The following is a 25,252-nucleotide window of genomic DNA, read 5'->3' as shown; positions in this document are numbered from 1 at the left end:
AATCTGCAGATGAAGGTAGTTCTCAAGTTGACTAACCTTTAAGGTGTTTGATAGTCTTTGAGAATGTTTTACACAAAAGGAGTTGACCATAAATGAGGCTAAGATTAATGTAATGACAGAAAGGAGTAGAGCCAGGTTAAAACGTATGTATAAAATTATGGCTAAACTCTGGAGCGAGAGACGAATTTAGGTTTACCAATACAAGTACCTGGAACCAACTCAAATGTATACCTGTACCACACACATGAAGCAAATTCCGGAAATAATGAACACTTTCAGAAAAGCTATAGTAGGACTTCCTTAAAGGTTGTGAAGGACACCTAGAATGCTAAAGTGGTATCTACTGTACCAAATAAAAGTTAATTGGGAGTCCATTAAAAAAAGGAAATTACAAATTGTTGAAAACCCTTGTTTTATGGATTTCAGTCTGTTGGGTGCCAGGAGACCCCACAAGCAGTTGAGAATTGAAACAGAAGTCAATACAATTAAAAACATTGCTTTGCTAAAACCAGTACTGTACTGGACAGAATTATGGTTAAAAAGGCCAACGTTTGTGTGTGAACTTGTCCTACAGAGCTACTGAAGCTGTGAAAGGTAACCAAGTTATGACAAGTGCTACATAACAAACATGCATTGCCGAAGCAAATAGGTTTCGCCTATGCGAGAGCTTTTGGCAATGTGTTTTAGTCATTATGTACACCAGTGTGGCTGCTGCTCAGCATAGCTAAAAGATAGTGGGGTGGGGTAGATTGGGGCAGATTGGAATGGGGTAGATTGGCCTTGAGTGATTGGTGTCAAGGTGGAGTAGAGTGGAGTGGGGTAGATTGGGGTGGAGTAGATTAGATAGGAGTATGGTAGATCGGTGTGGAGTGGAGTGGGATATATTGGGGAAGAGTGGAGTCGGTAGGCTGGAGTGGGGTAGATTGGGTGGATTATAGTAGGGTATAATGGAGTGGGCTGGATTACAGTGGGGTAGAATAGAGTGGGTAGATAAGAATAGGGTTGATTGGAGCAGAGTGGGGTATAGAAGGGCAGATTGGAGTGGGATTAGGCAGACCTGATTTGGATAGAGTGAAGTGGATTATAGTAGGATAGAATGGAATGATTGGGGTAGTTTGGAATGGGGTAGATTGGGGTGGAGTGGGGTAGATCAGAATGGGTTGGGGTAGATTGGAGTGGGGTAGACTTGGGTGGAGTAGGGTAGACTGGACTGGGGTGCAGTGGATTAGCTAGACCAGATTGAAGTGAGGTAGATTGGAGTGGGGTAGACAGACGTGGAGAAGAGTATATTAGGGTGGAGTGGGGTAGAGTAAAATGGGGTAGAATGGAGTGGGATAGAATGAGATTGGGATAGAGTGGATTGTAGCGGGAGTTGGATAGAGGGGTGTGGGATAGATCAGGATGGGTAGATTGAGCGGGGTAGATTACGTTATAGCAGGGTAGAGTAGACTGGAGTGGGGCAGATTGGATGGGGTAGATTGGAGTAGGTAGTTTGGGGTTGAGTGGGGTAGGATAGTCTGGAGTCTGGCAGATGTGGGTGGCATGTAGTTCATTTAAGTGGAGTGAGGTAGGCTGGGAAGAGTGGAATGGATTGTGGTAGATTGGGTTGGAGTAGGGGGGTTTGGAGTGAGCAGATTGGAGTGGGGTGCAGATGAGTTGGATAGATTGGAGTGGGGAGAGATGGAGTGGGGCAGATTGGGTTAGATGGTGTAGATTGGAGTGGAGTAGATTGGGTAGAGTGAAGTGGGTTAGAGTGGGGCAGATTGGGGTAGAGTGAAGTGGAGTTGGATAGAGTGGAGTGAGATGGAGCGGGTGGGGTTGAGTGGGGCAGATAGGAGTGAGGCCGATTGGAGAGGGGCAGATTGGATCGCAGTGGAGTGTACTGGGTTTGAGTGGAGTAGATTGGGTTTGAGTGGGTTAAAGTGGGGTAGATTGGGGGGGAGGGACATAATGGAGAAGGGCAGATTGGATTGCAGTGGAGTGTACTGGGTAGATTGGAGTCCAGTAGATGGGTTACAGTGGGGACAGACTGGGGTGGGTAAATTGGGACGGAGTAGATTGGAGTGTCGTGGCATAGCATGGAAGGGATTGGAGAGGCATTACAGATAACACATTTTCAATTGAAATGACCACACCGAAATACGGGTTTAACTGCACACAAATTATGTGTGTGCAAATGTCATCACCTAGGGTATTGAAATGTTTTGATGGCATTCATATATTTGTTTCCACCACTCTTCAGAATTACAAAAAGAATGTGCTTAGTTTGCTGCTGTTTCAGAATATATCAAAACGAGTACAGTTTTTTGTGTGTTAGAAAAAGAAAAGTCTTCCTATACTCTCCCTCTTCCATGGATACTCAGGATTGTCACAAATTCTCACTTAGGAGAGAGAAAGAAAAGTAAAAATCAAGCTCCCTCAGACAAGAGAGACTGACATTTGACCAACATCTCTGAACACACAGCAAATGTGGCAAGATAAGAACAAGATTCAAAGGCCTGTGTACAAAAAGCGAGTTCGTGGAAGAATTAGATGGCAAGGTTTAGGCAACGGGAGGGACGAACAAAGTGAACAGCCTAAAGCAAATAAAGCCAGCAAACAGAAAGCCAGAAAATGTGAGTAACAAACCAGAAAGCCAATAGTAAGCAAAGGGGGAAATGCATTCCTAAGGCAGCTTTTTGAATGTCCCCAAGAGGTCTTTCGCAAACCAGACAGCTGCACTTGGTAGGCTGCGACCTAAAAATGTTGGGCTCAACCCAACATACTAGCAAAAAATATGGTTGTGGAAGTGAAACACAAATTGGTAGCACTATGTAAGAGGCGATGTCGAGCACTAGGATTGCATGGATAACTGGAGACAAAAAGATTACCTAGGCATGGAAAGGCATCTGGAAATCATTACGTCCGTCTCTCAAATTTAAATTGCACGATATCACAGGAATGTAAATCATGAAAAGGAGACCACAGAAAATTGCGCTGGTTACCCGGGTGTAATTGAAAGCATCTAGCACATTAGGATCTTTTTCACTTCTACCATGGCTGTAACCCCTGCTAAGAAAGGTCGGACTGCACACAGACAAGTAGTGCTATGTAACAAGACAGATACTGCCATATAATATATCCAGTTTTCTATTTGTTACTTGGAAGAGAATATTGTAAGGCTGTAGACCCAAGCAACTGGTGAATTGTTGATAACTGTCTATAAGGTATCGTAGTTTAAATATTTCAGTGTCAAATGTTTAGATAGAACAATTAATGTTTTATTGTGCAGTTTTTAATAGGACGTTATGCCAATGTTCATTTGTATATTGCGTTTTAAAAATCAATGATTATAACAAACAACTTATAGCCAGGGGAGTCGAATTTCACACCTCTGCTTAGGACACAATCTTTTCCTCACATCACTTGGAAAACTACTTGCTTTTTGTCATGATTCTGGGGCTGAGTGTGGTTCATTTGTGGATGAAAGCTATTTAACTTGAAGTCAGTGTTAACAAGGCCAGGATCATAATTAAAGGTCCTTCGAGCGATGTTGAAAAGTCCAAAATGTACAAAATATTCCAGATAACTTTAAACCTCCACCATCATTACAGCTGTAATTATCCAAGATTGCTCAAGAGACAGCAGCCCTCTAATAGAAGACAGGGATATATTAGCTATAGAAATCATATAAGAAAGGCTTTATTACCACAAGGCATTGCAATTTAGCATAACAATATAAATATTGTACATCACTTACAGAAAATACCTAACACTGCAACCAAAACTGTTGCATGGGTCATCGGACCCAATTATGCATTGTCTACCTTACGGAGAGGACACGGGCTACAGGCTGCAAAAGAATTCTATTCAAAAAAGCCACAGTGATACAGAAATGCCAGAGTCCTCTGCCGCAATATACTGTTTGTGCCTTATGCACCTTCTGAATATCTAGCAGTACTTCGCTTCAAGAGCGTCAATGTACAGGGTAGATCCTTCTCAATACCAGGAGCTAGGTTTTGCAATAGATTAACTATTGACGTGAGACTTTAATGAAACCCATTGGGATTCAAAACTATGACCAAGAAATACCTACTTCATTAGACCTTTAGGTTGATTAAAGTTTTATAGCACAAGCTGCACCTTGGATGCCATTAGCGGATTTAACACTATAATGTTTATATTATATAAACTTAAAGGTATTTGACTGATTTAGCTACTTCAAAGTGACCAATCCTTAACCATTGCGTTATGACCAAGGAACTAATTGCTCAAAAAAGCATTAATATAGCAAAAAGATAATCTGACAGGTAAGTGAGAAGAGCTGAACAGAACAATAAAAAGCTGAAATAAACATTTTTTTACAACTACCACCTAACAAATTTTTACTTTGAAATCACAGGTCCTGAACATCTCCAAGGTCAGAAAAGTGCTACGCCATCGGTGTTTATATATTTCTAGATACTTCCTCGTCTATGCAAACCACCAAAAATGCAATGAGTTGAGAATACGTCAAGTTGCCTAATAAATTCACTTAAAGCAGTGCATTACTATGAGCTCATTCCCCAGACTGACCTCAGACCAATGTCTCTAATGTACCTCCCAGACTATGGCTAAAGGGAGTTTATTATGGCATTATAACCCACTGTCAAGGGCAATAACTATAATTAATGGTGCAAACTATCACAACAGACAATTTAAAAAAGGATGTGCCTTTTAACAAAATGGTATAGCTCAAAGCAAAAAGACTACAAAGCTACTAGGACAATTCTCCCACAGAGGGCAGAATGTGCTAAATTAAACAAGAACATTTAGAATGATGGGGCAGGTGGTCTATACCAACCATTATTCAGCCTCCATCATTTCATTCATTGTCTTCAATTGAGGTACAATATTTCTGCCTTCTAATGGGAATGTAAAAACAGCTAAAAAATTCCCATAACTCCTAGTTGTAGTCAGTCTTAAAGGAAGACCGATCAACTGCTTATTAAGGGAGACACATGGAATACACTTTAGTCTATATGCAAACACACATTACATTCAGCACTGACACCAAAAACTCCAGAAGCAAAATAGTTCAAAGCTCCACCCAGAGGATATCAGGATATTGCAACCTATCATGACAAAGGAGATGCTGGCGCATTGGGCACTCAGCAGAACCTACCACGCCTTTGTCCTGTATTTTGTTATAAATGTTTCTTTGTTATAAATGTTTTTATGCTGTAAAGCGCTCCGATACCCTCGGGTCTGGCTAGCGCTATAGAAAACCTCTAAATAAATAAATAATAAATTACAGACCAAAGTAAACAAACACAACACTCTAGTCTTTCCCAATAATTCTTTCCATATGGAACAACTGCCCACATAAGAAATAAGGGAGTTGTTTATAAACTATACAGAGTCCATTGAATTCTCTGTGCTCCTGTCCTTACAAAGACTCCAGTACTGCAGTATAAAACCCAATGCACAGACTAGCTAATGAGAACCTTAAGGGGTTGCTATGTATTCTTGGAGAAAGGCAAAAACTCTAAAAAGACAAATTATGGCAATACTCTACCCCTCCATGAGCCTCTTATAGGCCAAGAAGAAAACTAAGATATAAGAAACCAATGTTAATGTGAACTCATTAAAGGGGAGCATAGTATATTGGGCAATTTATATTCTTTGAAAGTCTTCAATCACGTTTTTATTCTTTGTATGTTGGTTTGCTTTGGTGATGGTTGTTCAATTAAACATTAAACACTATTGAGATTGCCTTTGGCTAATCTATATTTTTATTGACGTAAATAAAACATAATTTTAGTTTTCATGGCATGACTTATAAAGGGCAGGGTGGTCTTTTGAATCCTTATAAAGTACTGCACAGAAAAACCATAGGAAGCCAGGGACCAAGACCATCAGTGCTCCTCCGAGCCAGCAATACATGTACCACCAAATATCAAAATGAATGTGATCAGGCTTGCCTCAGGTTTATTGACCACTGAGCCATGCAGGGCAGGCTATATTCGGAATGGTAAGCAGAAGTTGCTGCTAAGAGATGTTTGCAACCTTTCAAAAGGAAGGGTTTGGGGAGTTCCTGTGGTCTTAAGTTCAGTTTAACGTCATAGAGCTATGAGGGGAACTGAGGGAGGTGTATGATTGATCTGGAAACATTGATTGGAGCACCTACTAGGGTGTTCACAGAGGTGAAATGGATGCTATGGGCGGTCACAGTGGTGTACTTAAGTGGTACCAAAGTTTATGTGTTGTTTAAAGTTTGTGGTGGTTAGACTGGGCTCGAATAACATGGCAGCATATAGGAAGAAGGTGTGAGATCGATGAGCAGGTGCCACTGCCAGCGTTGTCAATCTTTAAGCTGTACAACGGATCTACTCTTACTGCAGTTAACAATTACACTGAGTAGAAAGCTATTTGTTTTTCATAACTAAGCAACAGTCTTCAGGTGGAGTCTAGAATGGGGCTACTTGCCTCCCAAAGGAGCATAAGAAGTACCACTCTCTTGCAATGGTATTTATGCCCTGGGTAAGAACTTGGAACAATCCAGATGCTGTTCTTTGTAGGACAATATTGGCGGACTGCATGAAATTGGATAACAGCTTAGACATACCCTGGTTAAGGTTTATTAAATTGAGCTTTTCAGAATACTATACAAATCCCGATACCCTGAGAAATGTATCTGCCGCAATCCAATAACGTTTTTTATCTAAGCCTTGAGTGGGCAAGCCCAATGTGTAATTCTACTGGACACTAAGCCTTTTTCAGCCATAAAGACAACTCACTCTCTATCTGCAAATAGACCTGAATTAAAGGTGGAACTTTTTCCTGACCCGGCTCCGTTTAAAAACTATAACATTTTTTGGCTGCTTTTCCTATTCAGGGCTCATGGTTCACATCACTTCCCGTCTGCCCCCGAGTCAGTTTTTCATGTCAAAGCACTATGCACTTTATTTTATTTTGTAGACTTTATACCCCTCGGAGGAGGCAGTTTATTCGTCCATTACTATTTGCAGCAGGGATTAGAGCTCATGAATTGCAATGGAATATTAGCCTCCCTAGGAACTACAGAGATTATACATGGTATTTTAAACTATCTTTTTACTATTTTTAAGATTTGTAGCAATTACTAGGCACATTTACTAATCTGTATTTTCTGTTAATGCCTATCTGTTTATTAATAAAAATGTATGTATAATCTTTTATGGTTCTTTCTGAGTCGAATAAAGTATATTGATCTGATCTGTTATTTATGCATTTTTTCAGCCTATTAGATTCTTTTCTGGTAGCTTATCGAAAAGACCCACAAAATGGCCTCTGCCTATTTTTCTAGCTTCTGACTAAAGAAACAAAGAGGGAATGGCTAAATGAAGCAAAGAATAAATATCTAAACTCAATCTTATGAGGAAGATATTTACAAGAAGAGTAATATATTTTTATGGGCCCATCAAATAGTAGGCATTATGAATCGGAATATACATGGGTGGTTCTTTGTTGTAAATTTGACTTTTGAGGAAACTTGTGAAAGGCTATTTTAGAAAGATATAAGTTGAGGGCAGTTGCAATGGTAACATATGGTGCAGAGCTGTGTTACTAGAAAATGCTTAACAGACGTTAGAAAATCGCTAATCGTAGAAAACAAACGTTTTAGCACAGGAACTCCACTAAAGACCTTAGGTTAAAAATTCTGACTGGATCTCATAGAACATGTGATCCATCTGCACCCAGTACTATTGTGAACTAGCCTAAAAGTGAATCCAAATGCAGTACTCAAAGTCTCTCCTTGATGTTATGGGCATGGAAAGGTATACAAACAACTGGGATGGCTTCTGCAGAAGAAATCTTATAAGTAATAGGCTGAGGCGAACTCTGGGAGAAACCAAGTAAACTAAATTCGGAAAGCACTAGAGTTATTAAGGCAGACTGGTGGCAGATGAAAGCAAAGCAAAACATTAACAGTGCAGAGACGGTTCCCGGTCCTAAGAGTGATGAGATAAAAGGGCGGGGAGCCCTACCTCGATGTGATCACACAAGAGGTTCAATATTCCATGTATTTAAAAATTGGGCTCAGAATCTTACTAATAAGAGTCTGTGTTCTTGACATATGGAAGGATTAGAGACAATGTCATCTTTTTGTTCCTTTGCACAAACTCTAGAGCACCACAAAGGCGAATACAACACCCCATGTTTAAGCAACTTGGGGTCCAGTCTAGTACAGAGTAGATAGCTGGAACTTTCCTCACTAACATGATCTTCCTTTCTGTTGCAGCCTATATGTTGCAGAATGGCATCTTGCAAGGAATGAATACAGCAGGAAATGCCTCGTGGTGACACTCTATTAACTCCTAGTCATACCAGTTGTTTTTATTTTTTTGTGTTTTAGATTTGTATTGCTTTAACTTTGTCAATATTTGTGTGCACGCTCATTTATGAACTCTATTCATTGTATTGCTTTTTCAGGGAAACAAAATAACATTTGAGAAAAGTAGATAAGTCTGCTAATGGGTGGACAGTGTAAAAGTAAAAAAAAAACAAGAATGAAATTGGCTATTTCCCAAACCAGGGTACACTATGGTGAGGTCCGGAAATTTTAAAGCAGGGGGTAATGCGAGAGAAAACAGTGAAGCTAATATTGAATTTTAGGTAATACCGAATTCCAATAACGTTTAGAGAGTCTTCTGTCCCAAATACGTATTCCCTTTGCTTTCAGTATAGAAATAAGGAACAATAGCATTTCTTTGACAAATGTGGAAACAAGCATGCAGCACTGTTTGTTCTGAACATCAAAAGGCATTAAACAAACATAATAGTTATATCAAACACTGGATATCCGGAATCAGATTTATGGATATATATTATTTAAGAGGATATACCCCAGACAAAATGTGATGTTTGACATAGGTTATAGTGATCTTGTGAAACATTTATGATTTTCTCCCGCACCTTAAAATGCTTTTAAAATTTGCTCATTTGTAATTTGTGAATAAGATCAAATGGGTATAAAGACAAATGGGTCTATCTCAACTTATTTTGCATCGCACCCCTTAAACTCCAAAACCTTCTTCAGTGGTCACAATATATGTTATTAACACATACTTACATTCTTGGCACAGTGGGTCTCCACGCCGTATGGTTTGTAAAAAGCTGGCTTTTTATCAGGAAGCAAAGGTTTCTCATTAGTGTAACAATTGTTCCGATTCACCTCCAGCTTTTCATTGATCTGCTGCAACGAAAACGCGCACAGTGCAGATCGGGCTTGTGCTGGATTCTTGTTGATTTCCTTGTATACGGCAAAAACTACTTTGTCTTCGGATGTTAGAGCTTTGCTGCCATACTGCCCAGACTTGGTCATAATCTTTGCAAGCTCTTCTCCAGGATTTGTGACATAGACGGAGTGGCAGACATTGTATTTGTTAGTTTTGCCTTCACATTCAAGGTACATCTCTATATAAGATTGGTAATCTACATCGGTTCTGCAAAGGCGTGCAACTAGTGTTCGATTCCTATTCGTAATTTTATCCAGTCGACTGTAGATAAAAAACACATGATTGCCTTCTTCAAAGACTTTAACAAACTGCTGGTAATTATTAGACATTGATTCTGGCTTAAAAACAGATGAATCCGTAATAGTTTCGAAAATATCTTTTCCATCATGTTTATAGAGTAGTCGAGTGCTTACAATTATTCCATTGTCAAAGGGTCCATTCCCCTTTCCAACAAACAATAGCCTGTAATCCTTCGGACCTGTGACCAAACCTACTGTCAACATCTTTTCATCATTACTTGCAACAAAGGACTTCTCTCCACCACCATCCTCATAGTAGATAACACGTGATATGTTATCCATTCTTCTCAGAGCACAAATTCCCTTGAAGAGACTGCCACACACAACAACACTGTTATTTGTTTTGTCTAGCAAAAGCAGCTTATTGTGGTTATCCATCAGGACGGGTGTACATTGAGTCTCGTCAATTGGGGGAGTGCATGCCTTATTATCCTTTCGTTGTCCAGTTTCCACTTCAACCTGTTGCTGGAGGTCTTGCGAAAGCTGATACAGCCAATTTACTGCTCCTACATACACTATGCCAGTATCATTGTCAAATGTCAACCGGTTCAATTCAGTTTTACTGATGAATTGATTGATCTCTCCTTTCGCCTCACAGACCAGAAAAAAGCCATGGATAATACTAAGTGCCCAAATCCAGAAAGCCATTTCTTTCAAGTACCTACAAGACAAAAAAAAATATATTTTTTTTTAATGCATGTAAATGGCATCAAGTCATTTGTATTCTCAATAATAACCTGTCCTTTATTTCAGTATTCTTAGGTGTGCACTGTCTTACACACAAGCAACCACCATAATCAACCAATTGCAGTGAGACTTGAAAATTACTTTGTACAATGTTTCTACCAATGTGTTGGCTGCCCTAGGACGAGCTAAAACACCGGACGTTTCATTATGTCTACCCTTGTCTGCAGTGGATTTCTTTCTCTGAAAAGCACGTCAATAGCCAAAAACATCCCCCCAAAGTTTATAAAATGGCGGCAAGTATGCTGTATTCAACAATAGAAATTGCAAACATTTGTTTGGTTTAATTTATATGTATATCAAAATTGAAAAGCCCGAGTTCAAAACGAAAATGGTGGCACTTCCACATCTCATAAGATTATATTTGGATAAAAATGGCTGGATTTCCAAAATATATTTAAAGTACATAGTTGAGGGACACATCGTGAAGAACAGGGATGATACATTATTACCTTGGTGCCAGGGACATTGCTGCCATGGTCTTTATGCATTATCCATGTACAGGAATCACAAAGCTTTTTTTATATTACTGCGGGCATCACTACCGGAGGTTGGGAGGTGATCACTGCTAGTTATCTTGCATAAGACGGCCACTAATGTAATTCTGCCTGATGTAGTCACGATAGTAGCACGGGATAATTTCCATTAAACACAGTAAGCTCTTACGATTAGAGACCCCTGTTTTAAACCATTGACAGATGGTCAATTCATACAACATACTCACCAATAGATCTTTTAGATTCAGTATGATTTATGTTGACGTATAATTTTAAGGCTATGAACTGTGGCTCTACAAAAGCAGCGTGTTTATTCCCTAATCTTTATAAAGAAAACAAACGCTGAAGAACTAATTACTGCATGATCCATATCAAAAAGTGTTACACTAAATAAAAGCAAGTGCGAAGATGCTGTATGGTACCAAGTACAAAGTTAGGCAGGTCCATTAAGAATTTCTACAACTTGTAATTCCTCCAAGAGGCTTATCTGCCCAAGTCTCCAAGTACAGACAGTAACTGTCAGGATGACAATACATGCTTCTTGATTACAATGCCTAGGCTAGTGGGGTTTTTGCACATTCACAGAAGGTGAATCGCTAAGGACAATGCTGGTCAACGCTTCCCTCCCGCAGTAATCGGAGTATTTTGCAAGTCAATGAATGAGCACACTTCACCGCCTGCTGCCATAGAAGTAAAAACAAATTAACGGACAACATTAGGTTAACACTTTTGAGAGGAGACCCCTTGCTAGGGAAAATTGCATCTGTTCAGCTCCACCTATGGGATGAAACAAGACGGGTGGCAGAGTTTCACTGTTTTATCAAGGCTAGGAGATGGGATGGCGTGAAAGCATAACACACTTTTCAGGTCTGGCAAGTGCGTGCACCCATCTGTGAGACCTATTGCTACCAACTCTTTAAAATATAAATAATGAGCTTTTGCCCTTTCCACATTAGTATTTCTCACACCTCCTGCAACTGGCTGATTGTTGTAACATTCTGCATCCTACTTAGAGTTTGCATTGCAATACATGAGAGGCTGTTTGACATCTCAAATTTTCACAGAATTTTCACACATTAAATTCTTTGCCATGTAGATTCATTGTATCCAGAAATATATTTTCTTTTTCATTGTAGCAGACTTTTTAATGTTTAGTCAGCGCTCAACATGGAAGCCAGCTTTATTGATTTTGCCATTGCTTTTTGTTATTGTGAATTACTATCCCCCTACTGTTTATTTCAAGCAGTGCAGGGCATAAAGCTAGGTCTCATGCTGTGGTGCCAGTGGGATACTGCATGAACAATATCCCCCTGATTCCGAGACGCGACTGCTTTGCCATAACCAATTTCACCCTGGTTTGTATTATTACTTTTTTGGGCATAGAAATGAAGTGCTCCATAGTAAGTTCATTCGAATCGCTCTCAAAATAAAGATGAGCACTAACATTGTGATAAAGATTCTGAACAGTATCGAGCACCCTTATACTTAAGTAAAATAAAACGTATAAAGTGCAATCAATTGCCAAAAAAGCGTCAAGGTGCTGGTAGATTGGTAGGAAGAGATCAAGAAAAAGATATAGGCCTCAGGTACTTAGTAAAAAGGCAAGTTTTTAAGGCCTTATGAAAAGAAACATGACCTTGAAGACGGGAGATGGAATAAGGAAGAGAATTCCAATGCTTGGATGCGGCCACTGAACAGGCTCTGCATTCCCTCTCCAATTTCTGTGTTTAGGAACAGTTAAAAGATTTCTGCCTGAGAATCAGTGGTGGCTGGCTTGCACAAAGGGTGGTGGGGATGGGGGAGGGCACAACAAATATTAATATTCAAAATAGTCTTACCTTTTATCTTGCAGCGCGCTGTCAGGGGCGGCCTTAGGCATGTGCAAGCTGTGCAGCTGCACAGGGTCACCAAACCCCAGGGGCCACCACACCGATATATATCCTTAATATAATAATCCTCTGAGGATGGATACATATTTGCGTGGCGGCCCCTGGCAGGGATTTGGCAGACTCCGGCTCTGTTCCACTTCCAAACACCCTGACCCCCCCCCCCCCTCTTCACTCTCCGCGCTCCGCCCTGCCCGGACCCCCTCTTCCAGGGCCCCCTACCTACACTCCCTGCACAGGGCCACCATGAGCCTAGAGCCGCCCCTGGCGCTGTCCACCTCCCTCGGGTGTCTTCTCTCTGCACAGAAGCTCCCGATGCAGGAAACTGCACTACCCAAGCTGGGCGCTGCTTTCACAGCATGAAAGCAGCACCAGTATTGGATACAGCAGGCTCTTCCAGTGAGCCTAAGAGCACCAGAAGCCTGTGCTTTCTCTAAACGAGACGTCTGACAGCTAGGTTACAGAACTTTAAAATGTGCATGTCTGGCTTTGCTGGCCCATGACAGCCGGCCAAAGTGACATGCGCCCTTTAAAGCGCATAATTCTCTGCTGCTGCCACTTGGCAGTGCTAGCCCTGCCCTGTCCTGACACTTAGTTCAGGAAGGGTTTCTGAAAAATAAAATGGTAATAAATTAACTTTATTACTGTTTTCTTTTTCAGCTCTGGGGCATATGGGGGTGATACGCCTCTGCTCAAATGGAGGAGCCACGCCTGCTGAGGATCGCAGCTATATGGGAGGGGGGAGGGAGGGGGAGAGGACATCATTGGAACATGCATTTAAGCTCTCAAGGCACCAAATTATGGAGAGCCTTGAATGATACACGAGCCTTAACAATTATTTGTTTATTAACAGGCAACCAGTGAAACTTCCGAATCCCCTCTGAGACCGATTGGAATTTGGGAACTTCAAGGATCAGTCTATCTGCTGCGTTCTGGACCAACTGCAGGTTTGCCTAGAACAGTCTCATTAATATCAAAGTACAGAGCACTGCAGTAGTCTAACCTGAAATTAAGGAGTGCCAAAGCCATTTCTTTACGTGCCTGAAAGGGGATACAAGGAAACACTTTCCTAAGGGACTCCATAATCCAAGAACAGGTCGAAACAGTCCGGTTTACCTGCAGGTCGAACGATACTTTTTTATCGACCAATACTCTGAGGTTCTTAGTGGAGTCAGGTGGAGTGGGTAAAACCCCCAGCATGTCTGGCCACAACAAATGGGTCCATATGGATGGGTGACTGACAAAAATCAAGACCTCCGTCTTGTCTCCATTAAGTCTTGGGTAGTTTTTTTCCATCCATGTGGTAACAGCCTGCATACAATATTTCTAAATGGTAGCGATTACCTCTATGTCCTTGGAGTTAGACACAATAATGTGTGTGTCAGGGACATAGGACAGCGCTTGGAGCCCAAAGGATCTTATGAGTTTTGCCAGCAGAGAGACATACAAGTACAATAATGTAGGGCTCAGAGAGGAGCCCTGAAGAACCCCACATGGCAAAAGATATGGACTCCAAACAAAACTGGTCCACCATAACCATTTAAGACCCATCACTGAAAAAAAGATGCCAAGGAACATCAGTGATAAATCTGTGACCCCAAGTTCTTGTAGCCACTCAACAAGCAGGGTTGGGGATATGGTGTCAAAGGCTGTGGAAAAGTCCAAAAGGTTCAAAGCCGCAGCCTACCCTGTATCCACCATGAAACGGATGTTGTGGACTACTGATACTAATGTAGTCTCCGGCCCATAGTTACTCCTTAATCCAAACTGAGAGACATCCAGCAGTTGATGTTGTTCCTGGTAGCTCTTAAGCGGGGCATTCAGATCTTGCTCCAGAATTTAAGCGGGTACAGGCAGCAAGGAAATAGGCAGATCGTTCTTTTAATCAGCAGTGTCTAAAATAGTTTTTTTGAGAAAAGGCTTAACAGCCTTTTTCCAGAGTTGAGGGAAACACCCAGACGTGATGCTTTATTCAAAGTTCCAGTGAGATGGGGAACAATCATATTATCTCCCAGTTGTTTGACATTAGATGAGGAGAGTTCCAATGGCGACCCTGATTTAACATTGCGTAGACAGAGCTCCATCGGTTCTTGTGTTAAGGGAATGAAGCAAGATAAGAGCAGGAGGGCTTTCCCTAGTGGTGGCTGTCTTTGGTTGACCTGGGTCAGCCTGCCAATCCAACTGAGGGGGCATAGGAGACTCAGAATTGAGGCAGTCAAAATCTTTATGGATGTTGAGAATTTTGGTGGGAAAGAATTTAGCCATTCGATCACAAAAATCCTGGGAACCCTATGTATTGGTGGGGGCTGAAGGAGCAGCTATGAGATTGATAAGCCTGAAAAGACCGCTAGGTTTTGCGGTGGCAAGTTCATTGGTGCAATAAAGAGATTTTTCTTCCTTGATGGCCACTTTATATTCTGCCAGATTGACTTTATAGCTTAATCTTTCCTGAGGGTGACATAATTTCCGCCCGGCCTGTTCTTGGCAACGACAAGCCCGTCTCAGCAGTCGAAGTTTCTCCGAGAACCAGGGCAAGGTAGGCGTCTTACTTCGTGCGTAGATTTAGAAATAGAGAGTCACCAATGCTCATTTGGGAGCACATCTACTGGAAAAAAAACTAGTGTCAGAAATGAAAATCTGAGTGGGATCAATAAAGTGTACCCATATCACAACGCTGTTATTTACAGGCTATGAAGAGGTCCAAGAAAGTCACAGATTTAGCTCAAGAAGATACGTATTTATCAGATTCTCCGTGATCTAGCAGTTTAAGTCAAAACAAATGTGCTTGACCCTATTCTCACATACAAACTATTTCTTTGGCAAATGTTGGTAAGTGACAGAATTCTGTAAACTCTTCAGGCGAGCATTGGCTAGGTCTGGGCAGAATTTAAATTAGACCGGATTAATATCAGTAATTATTTCAGGTTACTCTTTGATATAGAATTACCAATAATAACAAGATTACGCCCGCTCACGTAGTTAAGAGCCTTTTGGTGTAATAACATCCTAATGCATGAGCACATTTAGCGGGTACTGTTTATGTTCCCTTGCATTTAGCAGTGTTTTGTTAACACAAAATGCATCTTTGTGTTCATTTTGGGGGAAAATAGCACTAAATACATAATTACACTTCTTGCATAATCTTGCAGAATCTTTGTGTAATTCTGCATGATTACACCACAGGGAATTACGCTTATCCCTAATTTTCGCCCAACTTTATAGAGGAAGCAGTGTGTGTGGTTCAAAGTCCTTGTGTACTTTGAGCACATTCAGGTTTCCAGTCTACCCATCTAAAAAAACTGTAAAAAAAGAAAAATTACTTGCTACCCGCTCCACAATGCCTCAATCACCAGTGTAATGTCAACAAGAGCTCTATAAAACGAATTATTATTGAACACAGCAGAAACCGATTAAAGAAATAACGGAAAACAGATATTTGGCAAGCAACGGGTAAACCATACATAATAGCCAGATACCGTTCCTATCCTGTTTGAGGAAACAACCAATACACCCAAGAAATGTAATGGTGCAACCCAGCTAGAAAACGTGCATCATGTATAGAGTTGCCTGATTTGAAGGCATACGTTGAGAAACAATGAGTCACCAGAGGAGATCATGGAACATTTTCGATTCAGTATTACGCAAGACGCTAGTCATGGAAGGAATGATAAAAACTCCTTAAATAGTAGTCTGCCTTTGGGCAGGTGTGCAGCTGAAAGAAAGGGTTTGATCCCAGCAATGAGTATTTAATACTAGAGGTCTCAGGTTCTTCCTGTAATAAGAAGGGATTACAACTATCAATTCTTCAGGTTAAGAACAAATTTTCCTTGAATGCAGTTCAAGAAAGACTGACCTAATACAGATCTCACCTAGGTGCGGCCACTTAAGGGTGACAAAAACAGAGGCTGGCTTCAAGACTTTTAGCCCAACTGAGCCCAACCCTGTTTAATCTCTATGTCTCTCCAGTGGCTTCAATTGCCGTGAGTCACGGATTGAGCATCGTGTCATACGCCGATGACACGCAGCTGGCTATCTCCCTATCGCGTGCACCCGGTCTTGCGATGGAAAGTTTCAGGAACTGCATGCAAGAACTTGCAGCCTGGATGTCCACCAACTGCCTTAAGTTAAACGGCAACAAGACCGAGGTGCTCGTCGTGGGGGGGAACCCATCTGTTTGGTCATCGGCGTGGTGGCCTCCTTGTCTGGATGAAGCTCCCATACCCCGCCAGGGAGTAAAAAACCTTGGCGTATGGCTCGACGCTGACCTATCTTTTGGACCCCAAATAGACCGTGTTGCAGGCGTCTGTTTCGGTGTCCTAAAAACCATAAGGAAGGTCCTTGACCTCCTTCCTATGTCAGCACGGAAAACACTGGTACACGCCCTTGTGACATCACGCCTAGACTACGGCAACCTACTCTACCTGGGTACCACCTGTAAAGCCATGAATCGCCTTCAGGTAATACAGAACGCGGCTGCCCGTCTCATCCTAAAAATCCCTAAACGATCAGACACCAAAGCCGCTCTCAAAACCCTCCACTGGTTGCCAGTAAAGAGCAGAGTGGAATTCAAAGCCCTCTGTACATGCCACCGCATCCTGGCTAAGAAATCTCCTATTCCACTCCAGAACTTAGTGACAAGGTATACACCTGCACGCGAGCTGCGCTCCTCATATGAGGGCCTACTTCAGGTTCCCAGGGTCAAAAGAGCCCGTATGGGCGGACGCTCCTTCCGTTATCTGGCAGCGAAAAGCTGGAATTCCCTCCCTCTCCATCTCCGTCTGGATCCATCCGAATCCAGCTTCCGCAAGAACCTAAAAACACACCTGTTCTCTAGATAAAGGCTCACTGATCTCCACCTCGGATAGAGTTCTTCAGTTGTAGCGCGGGGACACGCTTTGGCGTAACCAAGCGCTCTATAAGCTACCCTTATTATAACATACAATTTCTTGAATGTACTCCCTTTTTCACCCCTATTTAGATAAAGAAGGTGGTTTACTATCTCTGGAGTAGGCAGAACCTGGATATTACTTAGGCAAAATATCTTCTATACCATTAGTAGAACAGGTCAGAAGTAAGGAATAGTTTAGTTTTCCTTTGGATCGCATGACTGACAAGTGGCTACGTTTTGAGGTATTAATCCACTTAAAACTTCGACATATCTTAAGAATAGACAAAGCCTCAGCCACCAATCCAGCCACAAATACAACCGGTCACAACCTGCAGCTAATAGCAACTCCGCTTCCTGTTTTTCAAGAATCTAAAATCATTGGCCAAGCATACCACCTTGTCCTAACTCAGCTAATCTTTTGATGAATGTTACATACAAATCTGTTCAAGAGTTCATTCTGTATTAATAATGTATTGCAGGTGACTTATGCAATAGGTAAGAATAGTCACTCCACATCTCCAGTTAAATGATGGGCTGATTTGTTTTTTATACCACGCCATATTTTAGGTAATCTGAATCAAACTGCGTCAAAAGTCTTAATAAAACAGCAACACATTGAGTTTTCTACTCTATAGCTACATGGGTAGAAAGTCTCTTGGGCAGCAATCAAACTGTAGCACAGGCCTATTTTGAAGGACACATTTATTGCATGCACATACTTACCCATGGCATCCCTTAATGACAATCAAGGACTCACCGTAAACACAGGTGTCTAGTTAGAGCATACCTCTGGGAGAAGAGGTCATAGACACGTCTGACAAACAAGCAACGCATTTGTACAAACGCAGGCGTAATGGAAATGACTTCTACAAGAGCAGCTTGAGGTCAACTACCAATAAGATCGCTATCGATTGATGTTACTGAACAGAACCATGCAATTTGTTCTTCGCGCCTTCTGCCTGAGCTCATTACTGCTTTGTCGGACTTCAACAAGCTATTGCATGCTCAGTCTAAATCACGTCTACATCACGTCTACAGCATGGCACTGACTGTGCCTGAAATGCAAAGCACCGTTTACTAAAGGTACAGTTGGAAACCCATGAACTATTACACACTGGTGCATTTGCCGTCCCCCTTACCTACTTAGGAGTTACAGTTGCGCGCACTCCACCCCACCCCTATGATGAAGGTAGAACAAATGTGTTTTCCAGTATAGACATGGACTTTGTTACTCTCCAGCTTCGAGCGTGGCCTGATGGGCAAAGGAACAAAAGGGCAGGCTTGGAACAGAAACAGGCATGGAAAGTTCGGTTATGCAATTATCTACAAGTAGGACATTCACACTGGGAACATTAGTCCACTCTGGATTACACTCTGACCTTGTCAGAGTTCGTTTAGCATCACATTCTTTGGGGTTCAAGCCTTGAAAGGGTGGTTGCTGGAGAAAGATTGTAAGCTTGGAGTTCTCACAACCACGCTTTGTTTTCTGCTAACTGTACAGAAATGTGTGTTTATGCACCAGAGCAAATTTAACAGCGACGCTACAATGTCAGTCTGTACTGCAACACAAAAATAGAACCTTTGCGCTTGATCCCAAGTTGTCCACATTGTTTTAGTGCTCAAGCTGATCACTCAGCTCCTCCACTTGCTCATACAGAGCAGGGGCACCTGCATCCTGGGAGAAACCAGAACTAAGTTACCAAAATATGCGACCCTGTTTGGGCGTCCTCTTCCACCTTCAGGGGTGCAATGAGCGCCACTTAACCAGCCTGCGTAGTTGGCGGCAAGCCCGATCGCTTTTCCTTCTATTATTGCATTCAAGTGTATTTGCTACAGGGTATAAACAAAAAAAGTGCTGATGGCTACAGATACATATAAGCTCTACAATATGGTCCCAGATTAGTGAACAACTCCCAAAACAAAGCAAAGTTCCTCAGAAGAATTTTTTATATTTTCAATTCAGACAATTTATTAATGTTAAGTAATAGTAATTAAATTATATTGGTAATTAGTAACTATTAAATTAACTTGTATCCCTGAATGACAAACATGCTGAGGTTTTTAAAAATTAAATGCAAACTAATAGTATTTGTAAAAAAATAACCAACTGAGAAAGCAGTTTTGGAATATTTATTTGTAAGGGTGAACGAATAATTCTTCTCCACCTGCAGAGTTCCGTCAATACTCCACCAACTGCCACGTGGCGGAGTATTTTTTCATACGGGGCTCACCAACGGCAAGTTGGCAAACGAGAGTTTGAATCCCCTAGCACGATTTCGGGAAATAGAATGCCTCCCAGAGAGATTTCTCAATGTGGGCAGTCATGACAGGTCACCAATGCTCCTGTTGAGAAAGCTACAGCACGAGTTCAAAATCTACTTGAGTGGCAGGCAGAAAGAAGCAGCGACATCTGGTGGGCTGTGTGGTACAGTTCGCGCTCACTTTACAAAGTGGAACAAGCTCCTGGTGCTAAAAATCAGTGCGAGCAGTGTAACGTGCGGAATTCTGCCCACTCTCGGAACTCTGCAGAATTCCACATCGTTTTTATGCAATTGTGCAGAATTTTGCAGATTGAAACTCCACAAGTTCCGCCCATCCCTCCTTATTTGGCTAATTCCCTTCAGCTTCCAAATAAAATTGTTTTACTAGACCTAGACTTTGGGGACATGTGCTCCTCAGCATGACCCACCTTCCTGGGACACATGAAAAATGTCAATTGGCGGTGGGAATAAGGATGTTCGAACTCCTGCAGCTGCTAAATTACCAACAAGAAATAAAATTAACTTGTTTTTTCCATAACCCTTTATATTGAGTTTTTGCTTTTTAGGTCTCGCGACCTATCGAAGCGCATGCGCATCGAGCGGAGCGAGAATTCATGTCGGCAAAATCCTGTTCAAACCAAGGGCTTTCAGCCCCGCGGTTTTCTTGCAGTTCACGTGAATCACGTGAGCAAACATGCACGAGCATTCACGGCCAGGGCTTCTCCTCCCCTAGCAGCACTCCTCCCACACCAGCAACTCCCCCCTCCCACACCAGCACCTCCCCTCTCTCTCCCCGCAAACACAACCTTGCCGTAGCAGCACTCCTCCCACACCAGCACCTCCCCCCTCCCACACCAGCACCTCCCCTCTCTCCCCGCAAACACAGCCTTGCCCTAGCAGCACTCCTCCTCCTACACCAGCACCTCCCCCCTCCCACAGCAGCACCTCCCCTCTCTCTCCCCGCAAACACAGCCTTTCTACGTACATGTATTCCACGTCCCAGCGCTCCTTTTCTCCCCCTTCCTTGACCCAGCTTGCTTTCTTAGCCTTCCCTTCCTCCTGTTCGGTGTACCCTCTCCCCCAGCTCCTGTCGCTTCCTCCCCCCACCTCTCCCTCGAGCACGTTTTCAGCTCCTGACGCTTCCTCCCCCCACCTCAAAGGCAGCGGCGGATTTTGGACAGTGCACGTAAATCCCAATCACGTGACTGTCTCTCATGCACGAGCCTTCCCATCTGTTCCTCACACAGCTCTGCTCCCCGCCCCCCACCCCCCGCCGTCACCTATTCACAGCCGCAGGCCGTGACTCGTTTGGCAGTGGCTGCGCTGGCCTCCCATCTCCTCCCCTCTAATTGCTTTTTTTTTTCACCCTTCCTTTGATCTCCAGCCGCTCTTTCACTAATTTAAATGCCTGGCGGGCTTCGGGCGGTTGGATCCGTGTAATCTTGTTTCACTGGCAGTTGAAGTCTTTCTCCTCGGCCCGAGAGGTGCACGCTCATTGTAACTTGTTTTATTTGATTTTGTGATGGGTTATTTTTTACTTTTTTTTAACAAATGAACACAACCTTCAGACTTACAGGACATTAACTTATTTTTTTAGCAAGGCTGTTCTGTGTGACCGTTTTAAACATTTTTTGGAAGTGGGATTCCGGTTCGCCTAACAAACTCCCCTCGGAATCCCACTTACAAAAAAATTAAATAACTGGAATTTTAGACTGAGCTAATTCTACGGGAACTGATGCGTATATGCAGCCTGCAGCAGTATGGACCTTCAGCGCTGGGACATTTGCCAGCTTGTGTCCCTCCTGTCCCCGCCGTGAAATAGCAGAATGAATAAAAGTCTCCCCTTCCAAATAACGTTTGAGTGAGTACATGAAATAGCAAAATAATTATTTGATCATGCTCAGGTCATACCACATTACTTCTTGGCTCCTTAACTAATACTAGTCATACTAGCAAACGCAATTATACTCGTTTTATCGACCTTGGCAGGATGACAGGCGCAGGTGACCCTTACTCCCATCGCCTGCAGGTCCACAGAAATCTTCACAGCAGGCTTTCAACCAATCAGGTAGTAGCATCCATAGGACTTGAGCAAGCCATCTGCAGCATATACACACATCTGTACTGCACGTGCTTAACCCAATCAGCTATCTCATCGGGAGACTTGTGACCTGAAAGTCGCACAGTGATCTCCGCATCAGGTTCAGGAAAAAACAGTCTGTCAGCTCATGATCACATGAGGTTTTGGTGTCTCTGCCAGGATAAGTTGCAGAGAGTCCCATGCCAAGCCACAGAGGCATGTGCCCATCGGTCGGACTATAACGAAGGCAGTCCTACAACCCGGGGAGAGGTTGTGGTCTCACGGCTAGACTGCGGACCTTGGAGTTGGGAAACTAAGGTTCGAGCCTCGTGGTCGACACCCCATCATGTGATTTGCCCAGAATCACATTAATCTCCCCGTGCCTCTCAAAAAAAAGCATTTGTAATGCAACAGGTTTCGCATTTACGTGGGTTTGAGCTATTGAAATTGCAAATAACAATGCCTTTTATTTTTGTTTTTAAAACATAAATAAAAGGCTGTGTCATTTACAATGCCAATAGTTTAAACTCGCGTAAATGCGAGACCTATTGCATTGCAAATGCCTGTTTCTAAGTGCTATAAAAACATGTGTTGCCATTACTCTATTTAATGGCAATCTATGGCTAACGGCTTGTTATATAGTGGCCTCCTCTAGGCCACTTTAATCTTTGAGCAGGAGTGGGCAAGGACATTATTAGAAGAGCATGTTTGACAGACCTTTCTCCTCTGCTCTTAATTTGTGTGACATCTGCTGACTTGCACATTACCTTCTCATCTGGGTCTCATCCCAATCCATACTTTAGAGGTTAAGCGACAGCCTTGAAACAACCTAATGTTGTGTTGAAACTAAACCTAGTCCCTATACCCATTCTAGCACTTTTTTGTTTTAAGTATAGCTTCACTGCTTAGCAGTCTGCAAGGGAAACTTAACAATTCTTTAAAACACACAATGGGTTTTGACTCTTGCCAGGAGTATTCGCCTCTCACGTTATGCTATTTGACATTTTTTTATATCATTCTTCCTCCTATGGAGTGCTTGCAATGCAATGCATGAAGGACTATTTTGTATCTCAAAAGGACTGAACATTTGCAGGTTACATTCTTTATCTAAAAGGTGCATTGTATACATAAAGTATTTTTTGTTTTAGTTTCCAATGAAACTTCAATGTTTTAGACAGGACTCAAAATGCAAGCCCAAACTATTGGATTTTCCAATGCTTGTTTTTCATTTTGTTCAGTATACCCTCAACTTCTAGGAACCTCTTATGATATTTTTCCATCTCTGGGGTCCAGAGGTACCCTGGTGAAGAGAAGCTTTTTCTGCAACATTACCTGGTAAAAGTGTACAGTTCATTAGAAGGAACCACATTTCTCATTTTTACTTCCTTACAAATGAAAAATCAACAATTAAGAGGGTGAAGTAGGAAGCTGAACCAGAAGAAAAGTTGGTACTAGGATTTGTGAGAAGGCACCTGTACGAACGTTCCCCTTTTGACATGGTGTTAGAAGGTGGTTCTGACACTATGGGCCGCCCGGATTTTTCGCTTTTTGAGCACCTAATTGTTGAGCTTTTACTGTGGGGGAGCCTTATAATCTGGGACTCACCCACAGTGAACTCATAATGAAGCAGACTGCATGGAGATTTTACTGGTGTCCCCCTGGCTTGACCAGGCCGCTGCGCAGCAGCTGTAGTATGGGACACCGTGCTGGTTACATGCAGACACAGGTGTACATGCGTGTGCACACGTGTAGGAGCTGCGCAGGGGAGATTCCTAGTGTGGGCAGTCCAGGAGCAGCTACAGAGTGAATGGCGTGGCCAGCTTATGCAGAATTGGGCGGTGACATGGATTAGGCTTTATACCCTGGGAAGGAACATGCCAGGGAAAGTCAGTGTGTTTTACTGTGTTTTTACTTCATTATTTCCCTATGGGGATGTGGGGCCCATGGCTAAAATGACTTCCACAAAGCCTACAGATTCCAGACATGCACTAAAGTCCATTGTAGAGTAGGTGAAAATAAGTATTCTGCAGAGTCCAAAGTCATATTTGTACTGCTTTTGGGTCATACAGAACTGTCATATTTCTCTGAGCCAGCCATGACCAGACCCAGGCTGAGGGTTGACCTCAGCTGGATGGATTGATAACCTTTCTTCCACAAGCTAAGGCCTCCTCTCCACAAAGAAGAAGATGGGTGGGGCTTAGGCTCATCCATTAGCAGCTGTCACTGGGTGCCAGGCACCAGGCTGCACCAAGAAGGAAAGAGTTGGGTTTCAGAGGCCATGTGGCCAGAGACACTGGACGACTCCATTTTGAACAAACCAAGAGGCTGGACAAGAAGGAGGGGGCAGGGAAGTGATGTGTCGCTGTTTGATAGGACCCACAGAGACATTCTGCCAGCCCCCTACTCAACTTTTAAAAAGTACTTGCACAGGAAGAGAAGCTCTCTCTGGGGTGTGGTCTGCTGAGGTGGAAGGTGCTGGAGCCCTGGCAATGGGCAGTTGGAAGGAGAGACCCCCTGACTGTCACCCAGGCCCCTAACAGCACCAGAAGAAGCGCCCAGGACCGGTGCACAGAAGCAGGGGCCTCTGCGCAGGGAGAAGAAAGGCGCAGGAGGAGAGCCAGGCGAAAGGCTGGCGCAGGGAGCCAGTGCAGACCGCTCCCTGCAGAGTGCACCCTCTTGGAGACCCGGAGAGTGAAGGAGAGTGCTCCCAGTGGCTGGGGGTCACCGCCAGGAGCAAGAAGATGCAAAAGTGGGGCAGATCGGACATTCAGGGGCTGAGATATGGCCCCCAGAAGGTGAGAGACCTTGGACCCGTGGCCCCCTGATGGCGAAGCGCGTGAGGCTGCGGCGCTGGTCCAGGAAAGGCCCCAGGGGTGGGTCAGGTCACGGGGACTGCCCTCCAACGTGGAGAGCCTGCGGGGGTCCCGGGTGGGACCGGGGCCCCGGACAAGGAAGGAGGAGCCAGGGTGGGAACGGGCCCCCAACCAAAGTGCGGAGCCGCCGGGTGTGGGCTCACTGCGTCGCATACCCTTACCCGGGGGTCCGGGTGGGACCGGGCCCCCCACCGAGGCCCCAAAAAGCGGCAGGAGCTTGAAGCGCCCCATGATGCCTTGCAAGGCATGAGGAATTGATTGTTTTTGGCGTTTTGGTGGCCCCCAGAGGAGAGGGGTCACCCTGGAGTGTGAAAAGGTGCCGGGGGAGCTGCTGGAGCAGCGCAGTCTAGCCCGAGCACAAAGCTAAGTTCCACCCTAAGTTTCTTGAGGATTTAAAAGGAATAACCCCTCAACCCTCAGCGAAGATTGCATCACCTCCTAGGCTGGAACTTTTGTTCTACAGCTGGGGGTTCATTGAGAAGTGC

General features: G+C 43.2%; 1 protein-coding gene across 1 annotated transcript in view; it reads right to left on the bottom strand.

Annotated features, from left to right (window-relative positions):
* Positions 1–25,252, bottom strand: part of PLXNB2 (plexin B2) — a 774,855-nt gene that overhangs the window by 260,496 nt on the left and 489,107 nt on the right. The window contains exon 5 of the mRNA XM_078679101.1: positions 9,074–10,199. Coding sequence (XP_078535227.1) covers positions 9,074–10,199 — 1,126 coding nt within the window. The remainder of the gene's footprint in view (positions 1–9,073; positions 10,200–25,252) is intronic.

This window comes from Lissotriton helveticus, chromosome 1_1, assembly GCF_964261635.1.
Source record: "Lissotriton helveticus chromosome 1_1, aLisHel1.1, whole genome shotgun sequence".
In the NCBI taxonomy this organism is placed as follows: domain Eukaryota; kingdom Metazoa; phylum Chordata; class Amphibia; order Caudata; family Salamandridae; genus Lissotriton; species Lissotriton helveticus.
The sequence above is the reverse complement of the archived record's forward strand: the minus strand, read 5'-3'. Positions and strand labels throughout refer to the sequence as shown.